Source organism: Cryptomeria japonica, chromosome 1, assembly GCF_030272615.1.
Source record: "Cryptomeria japonica chromosome 1, Sugi_1.0, whole genome shotgun sequence".
NCBI lineage: Eukaryota > Viridiplantae > Streptophyta > Pinopsida > Cupressales > Cupressaceae > Cryptomeria > Cryptomeria japonica.
In genome coordinates, this window is record NC_081405.1 from 167,255,362 (window position 1) to 167,276,478 (window position 21,117).

The 21,117-nt window shown below is 35.6% G+C and overlaps 1 protein-coding gene across 2 annotated transcripts in view; it reads left to right on the plus strand.

Annotated features, from left to right (window-relative positions):
- Positions 1-20,253, plus strand: part of LOC131042627 (uncharacterized) — a 37,470-nt gene extending 17,217 nt beyond the window's left edge. Inside the window, exons 1-2 of one of the 2 annotated variants that reach the window (XM_057975936.2) lie at positions 11,235-12,428; positions 19,836-20,253. In XM_057975936.2, coding sequence (XP_057831919.1) covers positions 11,946-12,428; positions 19,836-19,850 — 498 coding nt within the window. In that variant the 5' untranslated portion in view covers positions 11,235-11,945 and the 3' untranslated portion in view covers positions 19,851-20,253. Of the gene's footprint in view, positions 1-11,234; positions 12,429-19,835 lie in introns of those variants that run through there. The other variant, XM_057975937.2, reaches the window with a different exon arrangement.
- Positions 20,254-21,117: the final 864 nt, after the last annotated feature.

Consider the following 21,117-nt stretch of genomic DNA (forward strand, 5'->3'; position numbering starts at 1 on the left):
TGGGACTGACATTATCTCTGACGTTGATGGACAATGGAATTTTGGACCCTTCTAAAAAGCAGTTAAAATCAACTGTGTAGTTCAAAAATCATATTAAATTGTTTACAAGGATGAAAATGTTTTATACCGTGACATTGATAGATTTATAAATGATAAAAAAGACAGATTAGTGGAGTTTATGTAAGAAGTTAGAACACCCAATTAAACTGCAAAATTATAGAAAGAAAAATAGCATAATAGAGCTCTATACCAAATCTCTAAGGAACAATATTCTGTCTTCTATAAACCAAATTCTCTACGGCTTTGTATTTTTGCCTTCAGAAAGTCGGGTTTCCAAAACTGAAAGGATATATAATCATTAAAGGGAATAAAGACACTAAGTCCACATGTCTAAACACAATTTAAAAAAGAAGAAGATACGAGTGTATAGGTAAGCTAATTTTTGTGACTGGTGTTCATAAATTAATATACCTGGATATTGGAAGAATCACCCAAAAGGATGCAGTTGGCTTGTTGTTTTATGCTCAAGGGGGAAGATTCAACATATCAGTTTGTTTTATACTGCCACTCTCAAGAAACTGACAATGAACATTTTTTTGTATAGAAGCAAAAATAAAATTTTAAAGATGAATTTTAGTAGCAAGATTACTTCTTCCCCACAGAATTTCTCATGCATTATGTAAAAACTGAGGAAAAATAAAAGTAAGTGTAAATACATTGCTGGATGCTGTGTTGATGAAAGAAAATATCATTATTTATTCATATAATGACTAAATGTCAAGGAAACTGAAGTAGGAGATTAATCTTGTTTGCTGATTTGAACATTCCTCGAATCTTAAATGTAATCAGGATTTTCAAGTAGAGCTTGGCAAGCTAAATATGGTTGTTCTACTAGCCAATGCCAATTATGTCTACAAATAGTATTATGTCAATTTTTAACCTTAAAGCAATGGAAATAAATAAACAATCATAAATGAAAATAGAGTTACTAATTTCATGGTTGGAATGAAATTTAATCTTAATCCATCTTTTAGTACATCCCAAATTGTTTGAGGTTATACTCAAATGATTAGACAAGTTTTAGTCTATTTAATTTTAAGGAATATTTTGCACCCTAAGAATCATGCTAGAGAGACAAATCCATTTTCTTTAACCACATAGTATTGTACCGAATTATTTTGTGTGCATAGTTGGTCTTTAGGTAGACATGGAAATTACCTGAGTCATTTCACATTTCCAACAGCGAAAGTGAATGCCACAGACAATCACAGACAAGGACTTTTCTTAGGCATATTGGTAATTTTAGAAGATACATTAGGTACTATTCTAACCACAGTACCATTGTTTATACATGTCATTGACATGGCAAGTTGAAAGTGTAAACAGAAGTCTATTGCAATAACAAATTTGTTGAATGTTGCCAGTTACTCTCGAATTCTCAATGTGTGTCTTAATTTGCCAGTTACTCTCAAATTCTCAATGTGTGTGCAAATTTGCTGAGAACCTCGATTGCCTATTCACCTGTGCTCTCGATAGCCTATTCATCTGTGCTCTCGATAGTTGATTTTGGACTGAAAAATAAAAATAATGAGGTTTAAAATAAAAATCTAAGTTTTATAGGTGCAGTAGGCAGATTTTATGAAGAACTTTGGAAAAACCTGTAGGTTTATTTGAAAACCCATAAGTTATTTACAGTTTATTGAATAACTGACACTTTTTTGCTGTTAGTCATAGTTTCTTCTGGGTAATGCTACCATGATTCTATCTTTGCTCCTAAAAATTCTTTGTTAAGAAAAGATACGAAGTTTGAATGAATTGAACACTGCTAGAAATTATTGATTTGTTTAAATGAAACCATTTTGAGGCATCGATCTTGAAATACATGCTGTTGATTTAAGCAGCCCTAAAGCAGCCTAATGATGATAAAATATTCCATTCTAATTGCTATACAAGAAGGAAATAATCTGAAGAAAAAACAAATCCTTCTACAACATGAAAAGAAGGGCTTGCTATAGCCCGTGTCAGCCTTTTCTCTTTGGAGCTTCTTTCATATTCTTCACCAACCACGGGCTTTCTATATGTAGTGTTTTGAATGAATCTGTCCTTGGTTATTATTTGATGATTCCAAGTTGAGTGTGGGTGTTAAAATGAGGAAGATTTCGACTAAGCTTAAGTACCTATTGTGGATAGAGGTGGGCATGGAAGTTATAACATATTAAGGATGATTTTCCCTATGCATGCATTTACTCGTTATTGAAATAGGAGTTGTTGAATGAATGGCCCTATCAAAGTTGCCAATTGAGAGAAGTGTATTTAGCAGTATTTATTCATTTTTGGGGAGTTAAATAAAATTAATCACAATAATTTTATGCTTCATGAAGTTTTAAAAGATATTATAGAGAGCATATGAGGTGATTGGAGGTAACCCTTATCAAGGACTAAGGACTATTGATATACAAAAGCTTGCAATCAATGCCCGAAGGATATGGGTTCCTATGCAATGCATCAATATTCCATTGGACACAAGATCCATTTCAAATTGGGTTTTCTTTTGTGTTTAAGCTTTATTACTAGGGGAGACAAAGATAAGTGAAGCTGGATGTATGATGATGCAAACAGATTGTGTAGTCAAGTGTTAAAACTCTACATATTATTGACTGCACAGCAGTTACACTTACAAATGTCAACCCTTTATAAAAAAAATTACCTTTTTTGTATTTTTGGATGCACTATTGTATCGAATGGTGATCAGGGAAACCATTTTCTGGATTTAACATGGGCATTGGTTTTTTAATTTACGGTTCATCATTGAAGGAGTTTAATAGATTTGTTTAAGCATTCTGCAAGATGCATGTCATAGGCTTGATGATAATTTGCTGTCCCGATAAGAATGACAAGGAAAACAGAGCACATGCTGTTCTTTGGGTATGAAGACAACACATAAGAAGGATTGGGATTAGTAGGTTATATGACAGTCCAGCTTGATTATCTACTGGAAGTGGCTCTGTTGATGGAGTTTACAGTACCTTTTGTACACATTTGAACTGTTTATCAATTTGATGGGAAGAATCAGACAACTATCGGGTCAGGAAGAAAGAAAACATATTAATATCTAGAAATGAGCAGAGCAGGTAAATGAGAACCCTAAAGTACAGATGGTTAAAACAGTATGAGGGATGCTAAAGTCAGTCAAACTCAACAAGTGAGTAAAGTCCATCAAAGGGCTTGGCACAACTTGAGATGAATATTCACTTAAGGATACGAATAGCTGCCATATGTGACTAGGATACCATGTCCATACATAGTTGAATACGAGTCCACATCCGGATCGTATATGATATGACTAGATAAGTTACCAGACCAGTGGGAGCCATAACTTGTTCAGGGTTAGTAAAAGCCAATTTCAAAAACCTGCCAAAAGGAAAATTGAAACATTAAAGAAAATAAATGTTCCAAGCAAATATACGTAAAACATGCAAAAAATTGGAGTATCCATTTCCATGTGAACTTACTGGAAGTTCTAGGTGAGATGGCTTGGACCATATGTTTTTGGTGAAGTTAGATATAATGATGATGTTAAAACAAAGATAATCCAAGGAGACCCACTAAAGTGTTGGGATAAGAAAGGTAAACTACTACAATATGCAAATCTGAAATTAAGTATGTTTATTTATGAAACAACATTCAATTAAGTGTACTTAATTGTAGAATACCAATAATAGATTTAATAATTAGAATCATCAACATAAGAAATCAACAAACACCATTAGGACATCACATTACACAATATTTATGTGGAGAAACCCTTTCGGGGAGAATCTCCACGAAGAAGAGAGGCAAAATATATAGCATTTTCTTCAAACAAGATTACAATGAACTCTCAATGAAAAGCATTCAAAAGCATATCTTACCACTCCTAAGGCTCCAATTTATAGGAAATGTGGAAGGATAACACTATAGGTTTTCCCAACAAGAGGTGCACATACTATGGTAAAACATGGCGCCCAAAAGTCCCTTGCAAAAATTAAACGTCCAACTTATTGGAATTCCTCTTGGAATGTGTAAAATTATCCATTTTGGCATCCCAAAAGACACCTCTTTCCTCTTTTCCAAGCACCCACTTTGGGGAAGCTAATTATCACCTACATGGAACATCAAGCGACAAGTTTCCCTCCTTTCCAAGTTCCCAGCCTGAGAAGTTAATTTATTTTTGTCGCAAGTAATTATTTATTGTTGCTGGTGGACCCCATCATCCCTAATGAATGCATTTACAACTATAGGAAGAACTATATTACAAAGACTCCTTGACAAAGATATTGGAACAAATCAAATAATATAGGATTTACAGGGTTGATGGCATCTTAATCCTAACATAAAGGGTGTGGTAAATGGAAGCACTCTTAAGGTAGTGTCATACTTAATTTGATTCTATCTTTGGAAAACATAAACTGGAATGCATACTTAATTGATTCTACTGTTGGAAAAGAAAAACTAGAATGCAAGTAAATAACTTCAAAAAATAAAAGACCTCACATGCAAGAATAAGAAGTGCCTAATCTTAGAAATTTGCACCAAAGAACAAATGGAAATTTGTAGCCTGTCCCTTTGCTTCTACAGTTCCTTAATACCACATGGATATTTTACGTAGTTGCAGCCTGTCCCTTTGCTTGAAGAAAATAAGATGACAAAGAATATAAGATCATTGCTCTAGTAGATAATTGCTTGCTTATGTTCCAGTCAACTGCTGTTGGGGTGATGAAAGCACAGACTGGCAGATGGCAAAGGTTTAGACTAGAGTTGCTGCATACTTCTCGGTCTGGTTAATGTATTTGGGTATCGGATGCTTGATATGGATATGATACCCCCCCATATGTCATGGACTCTATAACCAGGCATATACATAAGTGAGCCTACATTTGTGCTGCATCTGATACATACATCTGGTTACTGCATCATATTTTCTGATGTTGTATCCAGTCTATTGTTTATGCAAAACATTCAAAATTTGCATAAAAAAAAGCATAAAAAACATTGTGCATGCACGATGTATATATATAAATTACAACAGACGCAATCATAATATTACAAAATAAATATAATAGATAAATATAAAAACCAAAACTTATATTAAATGTTGTATCCAGTTTATTGTTAATCAAAACATTCAAAATTTGCAAAAAAGAATAAAAATGGTATAACAAAAATTGTGCATACACATTGTACATATATAAATTACTACAGACACAATCATAATGACACAAAATATTTATTAGTAAACTTGAACATCAAAAAAAAAAATCTATATTAATATAAATAAGTATTTTGAAAGTTATGTTATATACAGTTAGATATATTAAGTATCATCAATTGAATATATGTATATTTCTATAATTGTTGTTACTAGCTGTATCCATATATAATATCATATCCATTTCCATGCAACTCTGGTTTAGACATATATAGCTAACATCACAATAGGGATAAAAGAGAACATAAGGCTCTCTTGGCATGCACAGTGACACATTAGAAGGATGCTGATAGTACGTTATTTTGTCTATCAATTGGAGGCAGATCTGTGGATGGAATTTATGGTGTATTTACTACACTGTGCAACTGCTCTTCAGTAGGATGGCAATTAATCATCACAGGAAATGCTTTGAATGTTAATGAATCATAAATTAATAAATTATATAACTAAATGAATCTAGAGTCTAGACAAGAAGCAGTTTAAATAGAAAGAAAAAATCTTCACAAATGGCCAACGTATGCCAATAAAACTCAAAAGCACAGCTATTCATCAAGTGAATGATGTTAGGCCAAAAGCTTGATGCGACTCAACTTGAGAAGACTTCACCTGAGGTGACTTAATTCGCCTCTGTGATAGAAAGTGTAAAGGACAATATGTGTAAGCTCAATGTGAGATGGCCTTGATGATATGCGGTTGGTGAAGTTTGATATAATGGCGATTCAAATTTGTGCTCGACTCCATGGAAAGACCGTCAAGGGCTTTCTAAATTAGTACCATACTTCTACCCCTCTTCTTTAAGAAAATACTATTGAAATTAAAATTACATTATTGCTCCTGTAGGTAATGGTTCAAGATTAAGTACCAATCAATTGCTTGAGTTATGAAAATGTTGAACTAATGGATGCCAAGGATTTAGAAATGTCAAATCATTCATAGGAAGTTAGAGTTAACTATAAAGAACTTTTATAGGTACATAAGAGTTAAGACATGAACTTTATATGGCAGACTAGATGCCGACAAAAAATGCTTAGCATAACAAAGTAGATAAAGTCCAGCGGTCCCAGATGTATATTGAGGGCGAGGGAAATGAATGTGATGAACCGAGAACCCAGTAGGAAACAGCTGGAGAAATTGATCACATCAACTGTTGACATAGAAACTAGTGGGAAGACGGAAATAAAGCCTAACCAACTAGACTTTGGCAAATAAATGTTTTGGCAATAATAATATAGATAAATTTTAGTCTAATAGGATGAATTGCAAAAATTAAAAAAATTGAAACCTAACTTTTAAGTGGAAAGAGGAATCAAGAGTTTTCATATCTGAAATTGCTGAAGAGTGAGATGGGACAGTGAGATGTCACCCATCAGTAGATTACATCCATAGAAGGAATGAAGATGATGCCACAGCTAAAACAACCATAAATTTCTGTGTGGGGATTGAGGTGCTATTTGAGAAAGTAAATGCACCATCATTTGATACGTGAATAAAATCGTCCATAAATAGGAGAAATTCCCTAAAGCTAACCAAAGTCTTGGAAACTGATTGACTGGACTTATTGTCCAAGCTCTACCACCTTCCAGTCAAATGTACAGGAAGTCAAAAGTGTTTGCCGTGAAGGAAGTAATGGTGCCACCAAGGAAATCTCCATCATGAGTTGTGCGTGAGTAATAGTAGAAAATTATCAATCCCATGGAAACATCGAATGCTAATGCACAGATTAAAAAATTCATGGTTGACATAGAGAAATATCAAATATAGGGTAAAATTTCAGATTGGGCCATTTTCTACCTGATTAAAACAGGATGATTCAAATTGTACAAAGAGAGGGGCATACTGCAAATTCCTTCTCTTTCTGGAAATCTGCTATTATTTTTAAGGATTTAAAATCTCAAAAGGGTGAAGCGATAAAGTGGTTGGTAGTGAGCTTACGTACAGGGGTCTTACAGGTAAATGTGTTAATCAATTTAGTACAGGTAATTGCTGACATGTTGTAATATTGTATTATCTGGCTGCACATTACATTAACAGGCTATGAATTATATTCGATCACAAATGATTTTCCTCGATATAATCAAACTGAGAAGTTGAAGATCACACCAAAACCCCCTTTTAATAACCTTGAGGTCAAAGGTAAACAGTTATGGCATATGTGTTGAAGAATTCTCCTTTTGTGTTTTCTTAGTTTGGATTACTGTATGCTCTAGTATATCCTAAAATTCTTATGTTTTAAGGGCCACTTCCCAAAACTAAGAATGCTGCTGGAGAAATTTCAACAAGAGGCAAAATATGGATCATTTGAGGCATATGTTAAACACAAGATTTATTGGTTAGTTTTGAAAAATTACTACTACCAGGTTAATCTGTTAAGAAATTATGATGTATGGATTAGCCAATCTTCAGATTCTTGGGCTGGTCAAAGACTTTTCCATGTTCATGTTGAGTCAAGTAATTGTATGTCTAGTCAACTTTACAGACTTCAGAGTTTGAACTTGGTTGTGGACTGTTAAGGAGATGTGTTTAGCCTCACGAAGTACTTAAGATGGTAAAGGAAATCCAAGTGACCATTATTTAGAATTTTAGAGTGAGTGCCTACTACTAAGGTATTACGATTTACAAATTCTACAATGAGGCAATTTCTAATTAATAATGCGCATAAAGTTGCAAAAGCCTTTGATAAATGGCATAGGATGGTAAGATCAACATAATATGACAAGATGCCATTGATGTAGGCACTATCTCCTTGAAGAAAATGGAGAATATATTTTTGAGTTTTACAGAGAAAAACAATTAGATATTTTATAATGCAGAAAAATATTTATTCTTTCCTTATAAGAGTGGTTTGTTCGGAGTGAATGTAATTGCTAGAAGCTTCTGAATCTGCTTGCAAAAAAAGGTTTGGAATCTGGCATTTTGGTCTTCTCTGCTGGGCCATAATCATGGTAAAAGATGGGAATTTAAGCTTTCTACAGGGCAGATCCACAAGCTCTTACCAAACATTGTAACTCATTATTTGGGCAGAAATAAGACACATTCTCAGCTGCATAATGATGAAAGAAAACCTTTTGTCAATGTGATGCAAAAGAATTGCTGTTTAAATTTATGGTTCTACATCAGAGGACCTAGTTGAATCATTTTGTGCAAACGAGGTGGTTGCAGAGAATTTACTTCAGAGGTAATAGTGCAACCGAAGAATCTCCAAGGCAAGTTTTACAGGAATAACATTCACAAAGAATTGATCCTGTTGAATTTCAGAATGCTAATGCAATTGGCTTGCTGTTGAACCAAGCATGGATCTGCTTAGTCTTCTCTGTATCTCCATGCAGAGAAGCAGACCAGTCGCCTTAAGATAAATGAAATAACTTTTGATTTCTTCAGAATCTGTAATCATAGAATATTTTTAATTGAGCTAAGCAACATCATTACAGCTACCACAAAACAGGTTAATTTAATCTAGCTATTGCTGAGACTTAAGATTAAAGCTTAATTGGGTAATATATAATGGAATGTGGCTAGCACATTCTTAAATGTTTTTATATCAGTAGATACATTATGATGTCTGCAATTAATAGCAGAATAGGAACTGTTGTGTAGATTTACCCTATTTGAAACTAGACCAGTTGAAGAATAGAGAAATCCTCAAACTTAATGTATGTCTTGATCGTTGTTGGGTCTAATAAAAAATGTTCTTTCTGATAACAATGGTAGTTTACAAACATCACCCATGATAAACATGTTGAAACAAATACGTATGTGAACATGAGATTTTTATAGTACATGAGATAAATTTCTAAGAGCTTCTGGGCAAAACTGTATGCATTTATCCACATAGATTTATACAGTTTTCTTCAAAATATGTGTATATACAGTATGCGTTCTGAGCTACAGACTACACATAATGTTGCAATTTCTGTACATGTACCACTGGTTTTCCATAGTTAATATTGCGGAGTTTATGGGTCAGGTTTGCTATTCCCATTTACACTAGCTATTTAGCAAAACTGGATCTATCTGCTAATGGAGCCTTGCCTAACCGGTGAAGTGGCTGAGTTTTATGCCATCTACCAGATTTCTATTCCAGCTAGCTGTGGTTTCTGCATTAGAGATGATCATGGCTTGGTGCAAGATGTAACCGAACTAAGCCTAAGATCTAATGTGAAAGAAATTTATGCTGAAAATCTTCTGAAAGGCTTGTTACAATGTCAGAACAAGAATAAACTGAATAGTAGCCACAAATAAGGTGTACGTGACCCTCAAAATTTTAATAGACTAAATTGTAAAACCAAAGCCAGCAACCCATGTGCACTTACCTGTTGAGATGCCATTCGTTCCTCTTATAGTTCAATGTTGCAGCTTTGCAAAATGCATTGGAGTTGGGTTTGTTTTACTGATTGTCATATGCAAATATTGTCTTGTAACTATATTCTCTGTACCAGCCACGAAAATAGGTTCTAGGAGTGTATATCTTTGTGTTGCGTGATTCGCATGTCCTCAATTTCCCGTTATTAGTACTTGCTGTTAGGCAATACTCTTGTAATGAAATTTTTTTTGTTATGCTTAAATAGTTATTAAAAAAATTTATTTTGACCAATCATAAACAAATATTTTTCTTTCTTTTAAATTTTTAAATTTATTTTAAAGTATACATGCATATTTGTTAACTTTATAATTAAAAAAAAACATTTCGGATGCAGCATAATAGATTTCTCGGAAGCAGCATAATATTTGTCGTAATTATTTTTTAATTTTTACTTGAGAAATGACTTTTTCAAAATTAACTTTTTCTATCAATGATGTGCTTGAAAAAAATTTAAAACATTATAAATCGTATTTTATGTGCATAAAGAACTTTTTTTTATGCCTACATAAATAGATCTATAATCAAATCAAATAATAAAAGTATAAAATTGTATAAAATTCTAAGGGATATATATTTATAATAATAATAATTACATAAGTAAAAAAACTATTATGTTATAATAAAATAAATTATTATTTTTATTTAATTAATTTGACTTAATAAAATTATTATCTGTCAAGATTATTGTTATTTATTATTAATTTTAATTTTTCTTAATATTTAATTTTTTATATGGTTTTGTTTACACATTTTTGTTTATTATATTTTAGTTTTTAAAGTAGATTTAAATTTAACTTTATTTTGTGAAATTAAAAATTTATTAGGATTTCTTTAATTTATATTATTTTTTCTAGTAAAATTTTAATTATTATGAACTAATTATGTTTTATTTTTTTAACTTAATTATTATAATTTTTAAAATATAATCATTATTAAAATTAAATCATAATTATTATTAACGCTATACTAAAAACAAGTCAAGTACCAGCCGCTATGTGACACTTGTTTAATAATAACAGTTAATAGTTACCATCCACAACTTTGTAATCTAACACACCCATAGATAAATTAATTCTAGGAGCCAACACGTAAAGTTGCCAGGGTTTCAATAATTTAGAAGGCCATATAAACGAAGTTCCTAGAGACTCCAAAGCAAGGGATATCTCATATACCTCCAAATAATTAAGTTTATCGAATAAACCCAACTTTGAATTTAATTAAAAAAAAGTCACCACTTAAAATTGTTTAGACATGTGTTTTTGTGGGGTGTTTTATTACATTGTTGACATTGGTTCCTGGTTCCTGGGGTACTCTTAATAAAGTACGTGGGGTCCATTAATGTTTTTCTCTAAAATGAGTGGTGCTCTTTCTCGCATCTTTGAGACAATGCCATGGGTGATTTGTCCTGGTACATTAGTGGTGGTGGTCTTTGTCGGACACTTGAGCTGTATCTTTGAACTAATGGTGGCATTTATGATGGGTTGATCGATCCCATCCCTTGGAGTTATTTGTGGAAATTCTTTTCGACAAAGCCTCTCATACTTTTCATCGCGTGCACATGTTATACATGTGGGCTGAGGAGAAAATAAAAATTTCAAATGAAATTAAAATACAATTTTCATTGTTTATGTATCATTCCTTGAACAAATACAATATATTTTCTCGTACATACTCAATGCTGATCCATCCTCAACGGGCTATTGTCTATCCGGCATACTGAATGCACGTTTGACCGTTCCACTATGATGGATAGACATTGTCATAACGGTTAGGTTTTGATTCCATTTGTCAACACTCGATTTTATTAATTTGTCATTGCTATTCAGTGCCATTAATAGGATTGTGCGTCTGTGGTCCCTTAAAACAACTTGGAGTGAGGTAGAGAGCAAGAAAAAACCAACTGTGAAAATGATCATATATGCTGTATATGTGTGGCGCACTTCAGCAGCACAACGTGTTACTTATGTCAGAGACTATGGAAGTAGGTTTGTAGTAAAATATAGAGTTTACAGCCTGTGAAAGACATCATTCGAGGTAAGTATTCAATACCATAGAAAATAATTATGCAGTTGACACTCCAGATCGAGAATTCTGATCTGGGTTTGTATTGGCATTATTGCTGTTTGCATATTATGTGTCCAAACCTACACCATCATTTATGATGATTTATATCTGACAGATAATTATAGCTCTGCCAAGTGCCAACCCAACAACCAAAACAGAAGAAATAACTGTAGTTTAAACTTTTTATCTATTTTGTGGATATAAATTGAGTGTCAAGACACCCAAAGACACAAAGGAATAATAAAAGTAGCAAGTAAAGAGAAAAAGAAGATTATGGAATGCCCAAAGAAGTTTGGCTTTTTGTGTGTACTCTTATTGCTGTGCATTACAGCTGAAGCTGCTGTTGTTGTGTCTGAAACATCCATCCCTAAGATACTTGCCAAATATGGACTACCCATAGGACTTCTGCCTGACTCTGTTAGGAATTACTCCCTTTCTGATGATGGGGACTTTAAGGTAGAGCTTGAGAATCCGTGTGAAATTAATTTTAAGTATCTGGTGTCCTATGACACTGTCATCCAAGGAAAACTCACTTATGGCAAGATCAGTGAGCTTTCTGGGATTCGGGCAAAGAAATTTTTATTATGGATGCGTGTGACTGGAATTGAAGTGGATATACCAAATTCAGGGTACATATACTTCCATGTTGGTGCAATCTCAAAGAAGTTGGACGTAGCTTTATTTCAGTCGGTTCATAAATGCCAGGATTCTTTTGGGAAGCGGGATAAAAACGAGAGCCAGCCTGCATTGGCTGAGGTATGTGCTTCACCTTGTTTTTGGTGTCTGCCCATTTGCATCTATTTGGATGCTCTGCAATTTCCACAAAAATCCTTATTCGAACAATATTTGGGGTTCTATAAAATGAAATAGCTTTAATTGAATTTGATGTATTGATCTTTGAATTATTATTCCAAACTGTAGATCTAGATTATAATAACAGCTTGAATACACATCTAGATTATGATAACAGCTGGAATACACATTCTCATTTGGATATTCGAGGCTACCAGCTTCAAGACTAGTTGTCCAATTGAATCCTCAGACGTTGAAGATAAGTAGTAAGCTCCCTACTCCCTATGAGGAGATGGTAGGGTAGAGATTATTTATGGCATATGCAACCAACACGTAATGCCTGTTGACTAGCGTCTACCTTTAAGTTAAATAAAATCATTCGGTCGTATATGCCAGCTAGATTCAAAGAACACATATAATAGGAAAAGAATAGGGGAATGATTTTGCCTGATTTGAGCATGCCGTTATGGTAGAATCCAATCCAAATCTAATGAAAGTAAGGGCTATGAATGCTACATTGCCAATTTTTGTAACTTGGAAAATGAAAAACAGTGCTTGAGAACATAATAATATAATTTCACTATTTGGTTTCTAATCATAAAGCACATGGGCTTTGCCAGCTAATGTCTCACGATACCTGGCATGGAGGCATTAATGAATAATGATAATCAGATCATGCCATCTCCTTGAAAGATTTGTTATTTTATCCCAATCATATATGCAAAATTCTATTCTATGGTTGTTTGTTGAATAGCACATCTTTATAATTTACCTTGGATGTCTGTTCACTTATAATTGTATATTAAGACTCAGGAGAGCGAGATAAACTGCATAAATTCTGTTTTCATTCATATTTTTAAAGGTACCAAGCCTATCATTAGCAACACCTATTCCAGTAGGCATGTTAATTTAATTTTGCCGGGGATAATGGCATACCGAAATTTGGGATTTACCGTAGAGTTGACTCAATGAACCCTCAAAATTAGATCAATACTCATTTGAGTCAAAGGGCCACAAGAAAGCATGACTTTGAGAAATAAAATTTGAAATTGTATTGAGATGGCATTTCCTTATTACCGAGTATAGTAGACCCTGATTCTAGAAATGAGGGGCATAGAGGCTCAAATGAGAAAATAGTTAGAGACAGCCCTTTTGCTGTGAAATCCTTCATAAAATGTGTTTTTATTCTGATTGATAACCCAAAATATCCACGGCTACAGCATTGGACAATAATCAAACTGGAATACTAATCTGGTACTGTGGTAAAAAATAAAATGTAAACAGCTATCGTGATCTATACCAAACAGTCTTATGATAACACCAAACCCTAAAACCGCAATGATTACTAAACTTGAACATGCTTCATTTCTTTAGAATTATCGTTTGACACAGATGGCATATAATTTCATATGGAACAGAACATATCAATATTTCATAGTAATCCTGGACAGAACCTTAGAAATATAGCTGACTGCCATACGTCATGGATTGCAGTTCATGTGCATGATTGTTCCTTGTACTGTTAGTTGCTCCAAGGCTGAATGATCCCCTCTATAATGTTGATTAGATCGGGTCCACCTTAATATGGTATTGAGCAGGAAACATGTGGCGAGAAGTGATAAATATTTGCTCCCACAAATGCAAATGCAACTCAGATGTAGTCATGACTCCTGACTGTGCACCCCAGGGTAGTGGCAATTTAATTCTTCAGGCAACAGTGATTATGATTAGCAGTGAACTGAACCTGGCGCCAACAGTTGCAATTTCTCTTTTTGCTAGAGTTGCCTTCTCTGGATGCCCATGCATAGACACACAAGCCCAATCGGGGGAGTCTAGGTGCACCGATTATTCCCCACATCTACCTACACAAGTCTGATCTGCATGGGGAAGTCGATGCGTATTAGCTTTTGAAGGATAGGCAAATCTTTTTTGGTGCCATAGTAGATTAATAAACCTGCTAGCCCTTGAGAATAGTAGGGCGGGATTGGCACCCAGAAATTTCCATTGAGGGGGAGTCAAATTGAGGGGACAGAGACATGACACAACGACTTTCCATTCTCAAACAACCCATATTCTCCACACTGAACCAGCATTTGATAGATTATCCCACCCCGAGCAATCCGAGTCATTGGCGGGGGTTTGGTTCGTTAGCTGGTATTTGTCCAGCCATTCAGATAGTGACCGGCATTTTTCCAGCTATGCATCACACACCACATGTGGATCTAGCTTTCAACAGCATAGAACATATCATGAGAGATGTTGAAGGGGGCTGGTTGCTTCGTTATATGCATGCTAATGGGGCAAGTATGTTTCTCATCGTGGTTTACCCCCATATTTTTCGCGGTTTGTATTATGCGAGTTATGACAGTCTTGGGGAATTTGTTTGGTGCCTCGGAGTTGTCATCTCCTTGTTAATGATTGTGACTGCTTCTATAGGACATGCACTACCTCGGGGTCAAATGAGCTTTCGGGGAGCTACGGTAATTACAAGCTCAGCTAGCGCCATACCCGTAGTGGGAGATACGATCGTGACTTGGCCGTGGGGTGGTTTCCCCGTGGACAATGCCACCTTAAATCGTTTCTTTAGTCCTCATCATCCACTCCCTTTTATTCCAGTAGGTGCCAGTCCTCTTCATCTGGCCGCATTGCATCAATATGGATTGAATAATCCATTGGGTGTGCATTCAAAAAATGATAAAATCGCTTCTTATCCCTATTTTTACGCGAAGGATCTAGTAGGTCGGGTAGCTTCCGCTATCTTCTTTTCCATTTGGATTTCTTGTGCTCCTAATGTATTGGGGCATCCCGACAATTATATACCCGCTAATCCGATGGCCACCCCGCCTCATATTGTGTCGGAATGGTATTTCCCACCAATCTATGCCAATCCTTGCAGCATACCCGACAAATTAGGAGGTGTAGCCGCAATAGCACTTGTTTTTCCACCGCTTTTGGCTCTCCCTTTTCTGAAAAGTTCGTATGTTCGTAGCTCAAGTTCTCGTCTGATCTACCAGAAACTCTTTTGGTTTTTCCTGGCGGATTGCTTACTATCAGGTCGGATCAGATGTGAACTCGTGGAGGCACCATATATGACTATTGGACAAATTCCTTCAGTAGCTTTCTTCTTGTTCTTTGCCCTAACACCCATTCTGGGACGAGTTGGAAAGAGAATGACCGATTATTACACCAATCCCAAGTTAGCAAAACATACTAAGAAGTCGGAGTGAAGCATATCGTCCTTTATTTGGTGAAGGATAACTTGATCCCTCATATTATAGAGAAGAATACGACGAAGGATATTTATGATGCTTTGGTCATTTTGTATGAGAGTGAATTATATCGCATAATGCTTTTGCCCTACTATTCTATGGGCTAGCTCTTTGGTACATGCGTGAGCAATATTGATACTGTGCGAGCTATCTGGTGAAGATCATTGAGTTGATAAATTGGCTCGTAGCCATAGGAGATTAAGTGGATGAGGGTGAACTAACTTATATGATTATGAATGGGTTTCATTAATCTTGGGGCATGTTTGTGTTACGTGTATGTGCTCGTGATAAGTTGCCCACTTTTGAAAAACTGTGGGATGACTTTGTCCAAGAGGAGACAAGGTTGGAGATAGTAGCAGCTAGAAATGAGGAGGTTCAAAACCTAGCCCTTATCAGGAGGATGAAGAAGGGCGGAAAGAAGGAAGACTTAGTCTCTTTGGACCATGGGAAGAAAGATCTGAGCCATGTGAAGTGTTTTGTGTGCCACAAGTTTGGTCACTATGCCTCTTAGTGTCCTGCGAAGAAGGGAAGGGTAAGCAGTAGCAACAAGAACAAAAGCGGAAGTGCAGGAGCTTTTCGAGGAGCAAATGAGCTTGCATCTAGATTGGATACAACCTTCTCCATGGTGTTGTGCCTTTCCACTAACACAATAGTAGGGCGGGTAGATTAATTCCAACTTTCCTACTTTCCAATAATATAATAGTAGGGCTTCCTCCCACTTCTCTCTCCTCTTCCCACCCCAACTAGGGAAGGAAGTTTCTAAGTAGGGCGGGTAGGGGAAGGACGGAAGGGAGAGCTATCCGGGGGTAGGGGGTGGGCATGTGTAGTATAGAATCGAGATGCTTTGGGAGGGAACGGGGAGGGCTGCACCGAGATGGCCCCCTAGAATTTATAGCTGGTTGCCCCCTCCTCCTGCCTGCTTATGTATTGAATGTTCAATCCCCCTCCGGTTCGGAGGAGATAGCAACTCAGAAGATGCTGAATAGTAGGGCCTTTATCTCTATACGTAACATGGTTGGGTGGGCCCCTACTATTCTATGGCCCCCGTATGGCAGTTGGAACTCAATCTCGATCTCCAATTATGGAGTTGGAACCAGCAACAGGAATAGTTGAGGGATAGTTATTATGGAGTTCCCATCCTTGGAGAACCGTGCCCTACTATTTGAAGGCGGTGATGTATATGATTCCCGATTCTTCAAACTGTTTTTGAATAATCCTTACAACCAACCATAGATGCTCAATGGATAGTCACAGCCCAATGAAGAAGCTAGAAAATGAAAATGAATAATATCAAAGCAGATCTGAATCACCAAACCCTGAGACATGAACAAATTCTCAATTTAGTGCAAATGCTATTCTGGTATGGAATAGCCAAGTATGAGGTGATGGTTTCTGTCCTAACCTCAGTAGTTGCAGTCAACGGGTTTTAATGCCTGAGTGCATAGTCAAACTCGGATTCAAACTGGACAATTCAAAACTTGGAAATTGGATGATGAGCCAAATGGACAATTGAGGCTTGTTAATAATACAGAATTAGGACTCATGGGCCCAATGTTGGTGACAAATTCTGGAATTGTTTTTATTTATTTATTTTATATCTATATTTATATTTATTTAGTTGTTATAATTTAACTATTGTTAAAGAACACTTTTATTTAATTAATTATAATAATATTAATTGCTGTTGATAAAAAGGTACATGGAATTTGACATTCCAGAAATCAACTAACAGCTTGCCAATTTTACAAAGACAGAATTTTAAGGCCTTGATGCGAAACAATAGAATGGAAGACAAACTCACGGGGCTTGATTTGTTAGCTCAAGAATCAAACAAGTAAGCCTTGAAATTATAAACAATCAAGATGTCTGATGATACTGTGAGAGTTTGGACAATATTGACATTGAACTTCGTTGATTATGGCTTGAGCGTTGGGCAACTATAACTTAATATGAACACATGAACAGATCCTGGTTTCACGAGCACAGAAAATGGCCCATTTGTCCTGCTTACTTAACGCATCATGAGTCTGATGGTTAGGGTATGTGTAATAAAATTTAATGGCGTGGACATGTATTTTTATAGATTCAGCATTGCCACATTAACGTTTATTTCAGATTTAGATGCCACTTTATGCATAGTGGCACATCACTTACACAACAGGAACATGGCATGACCAAAGTGTATGTTTTGCAATTACTCAGGTTTTAAATGGGAGATAATGAGAAAAATTGCTCGTAATTTTTCTGAAGGGGTGATTCAAAAAACTAAGGGAAAAAAGAGTCTTCCTTCATTAACTCGTGTAATTAAGAACCTTTACTATTGATCCACTCCCTGGGTATTTCAATTAATTCTGGATTGACTGGTTTATTGCCGTGCTATTTGGTGAGACAAACCGGCACAGTAAAAGTGTGAGGCCTTTTAAACATGTTTAATCACGATTAACTAGTGACTCTTATTCGACTGGTTTATTACCTTACCATTTGGAGAAACAAACCAGCATGGGAAAATTGTCAAGCCTTTTTTAAACATATTTAATCATGATTAACTACTGAGTCTTGCTACTATGATGTTTGTATTTTATTTGGTTTGGACTTGGCATGGTCTGTGTAGAGTTCTTTTGAAGCAGAAATGGAGACTTTGTGAGAGTGGATACGTATACGATGTGTAGACTGGCAGAATAGATTGGTGCAATGGTAAGGAGGCCAGCTGAATTCCTCACAATATTCTCCAAAAGGGTTATGTGCATCTTCATAATGCAAAAATAATTTTATTGATTTTGTAAAAGTTTGAAGAGGGCAATGAAGTATGAAGTATCTGAGAGGCGCAATGCCAAATGAAGTTATGATAATTCTCCATTTAAAGATGTTTTTTAGTGTTGCTAGCTACATTCAAGCATATTTTCATCATTTAAAAATGTAATGTTCCCAAATTATAAATACCCAAATTTTGCCCTGGATCACAATTTTTAATTGAAACAAAGTAGGGTTAGAGGTACCTTTCACTTTGTTTGAGGCCCCGCAAACAAGTTAGGAATCTTCACAATCATAATTCATAAAATAGATCTCTTTAATTAGGAATCATCAAGCATATGTTAGAAATATAGATCTAATCGCAAGATTGCTTAAATCAGTTTGAGAAGGTTCAACCATAGAAGAGCTAAGATAGGATGACTCGATAGGGTGCCCTAGAGATCCTCTACTTTAGGCCCAAGAGAAGATATACCATCTCTCTTGGCCTCATGTGGCCCATGCCATCCATATGAGGTGGAGTCCTAGTGAGGTGTCCTATAACCATTCCCCTTAATCTTGCCACTTTATCCTACTTCCATGATTGAACATTCTTGATGCATTCATTTACCATGATAGAGAGCATGAAGAGCATTCACAGTAGGGTTCCCTAAGTCCATCCTTTCTAAAGCCCAAAGGCAGTACCCTTTGTACCCCTTTGGCCCCATGGGACTCTACGGTCATATACCATGAGGTGGCGTACCTAGAAGATGAACCCAACGCTGTTCCCCAAGTTGTAATCCTCTCCCCTCTTATGATTGCTTCACGTCAACAATTGATCAATGCAGAGATCGTAGGGGAGCTGCAATAGGGTGCCCTTGACCCTCAACCCTAGGCCCAAGGTTAGGACCTTATCCTCCTTGGCCCCATGGGGTCCTTAACCATCATCATAAGGTGGCCTTGTGGTCCTCAACCAATGGTCCTCAACCATCTTTACGAGGCGCCATACCTAGTGAGGAATCTTTCACCGTTTCCCCTCGCACTCCCTTTTTTCCACATGATCAATGTGTATGGATATTAAATTCAAGCATATATCTGATTGCATCATAAGCTATATTACTTCATATTACAGTAATCTAATAGATTATAATAGATCACTTTCTGTAAATATGATGGCATTTGCTGATGCAGACGTAATTCTGGTTTGGTTACTGCCATAATCCTTAAATTCTGCTCACAAGTCTGCTATATATTTGCTCATAAATCTGCTCAAATATTCTTAAGTATTGACTTTGTTGCATCTGTTTACTGTTGAGTCTTTTAGCCACTCAATTTTTAAAGGTTATTTTTAACTGCTGGTTTTTGTGCTTGGCAGAGAGATGTGCAGTGATGGAAATTTGTAGCAGGACAAAAAAATTATGTATAGATGATGCATCAGTGCTGTCCATTTTACAAGCATCTTCGTGTCACAACTTATGCTACGGAGAGGATATAGAAGGATCTAAGAATAATGAGATACTCTATATTTTATTTATAATATGGCTATATTGCTATAGCACTATAGCATATTTAGGGATACCTCTTGAAATATGCAGAAAATTCTGGTTTTCAATATGCTTGCAGAGTCGATGACCTTTGTTGTACTACTCTTTGGATAGTAACGTCAATAACTGCTATACTGTTGGATACTACAAATAGTTGTTATACGTATTACTTTAAAGAGTAAGGAGTCCCATGTTTTGTTTGGATGATCACCCTTAGTTATTGCAAAGGAGTCCTATATTTTGTGTGAATGATCAACCTTAGTTCATGCCTACTTCAAACTGACTTCTGTAATTGTTGTGGGATGTTGATAAGAATGAACTATAATGTGCAGCACAAGGTATGCGTTTTCTGCAAGGATTTTGAGATTTGTTATAATTTTGCATAAGTAATTTGAGATGCCATTGACAGTTACAATCCTTTTTCAGTAGTCGATTTCTGATGTTACTGCCATTCAAGCCAATACATTGGATGGTCAATTCTTAATGAAGGGAATGCCAATGAAACTTTGTTATAATGTGATGCCTTGCATTGTAGTAAACAAAATCCTTTTGGCCTTCTCTTAAATGGCTTCTACACCACAAGAAAGCATAGTGAAGCCTTTTATTTGCCACAACTAGGACATTCATTTCCTTATCCAAGGGGATCTAGTTTAAAAGTTATATCATCTCCAACAATGTGATGCAAGGTATAGAAATGTCAACTCAGAAATATGAGTTTTGCTTGACTGCAATAAAACTTATCTTTCATGCAGGGCATGCCATTTTTTCTGATGTTATTATCATTCTGAACCTGAAAACCTTATTAACAGATCTTGATTCTTTAATTGGTCCATTCATATACAACTACATTTATGGCCTGTCAATCCTATATGAGAAAGCACTAGCAGCTTTGATTGACTTGCCCGTTGTTTTCTGCAACGGAAAAAGTTGTTTGATGTGTTTATGTGGCTTACGACTACATGAAGAAGTGATGCGCTTTGGAGAATTTCCAGTTTTTAATTTGAGTCTTCGAGTTGAATGGGGCATGCATAATAGTAGAGTTTTGATCAAATGGCCATGTTTCAAGGTTGTAGTTCATCTTTTCAAGATTGCAGATTTCATATAAAAGTTTAA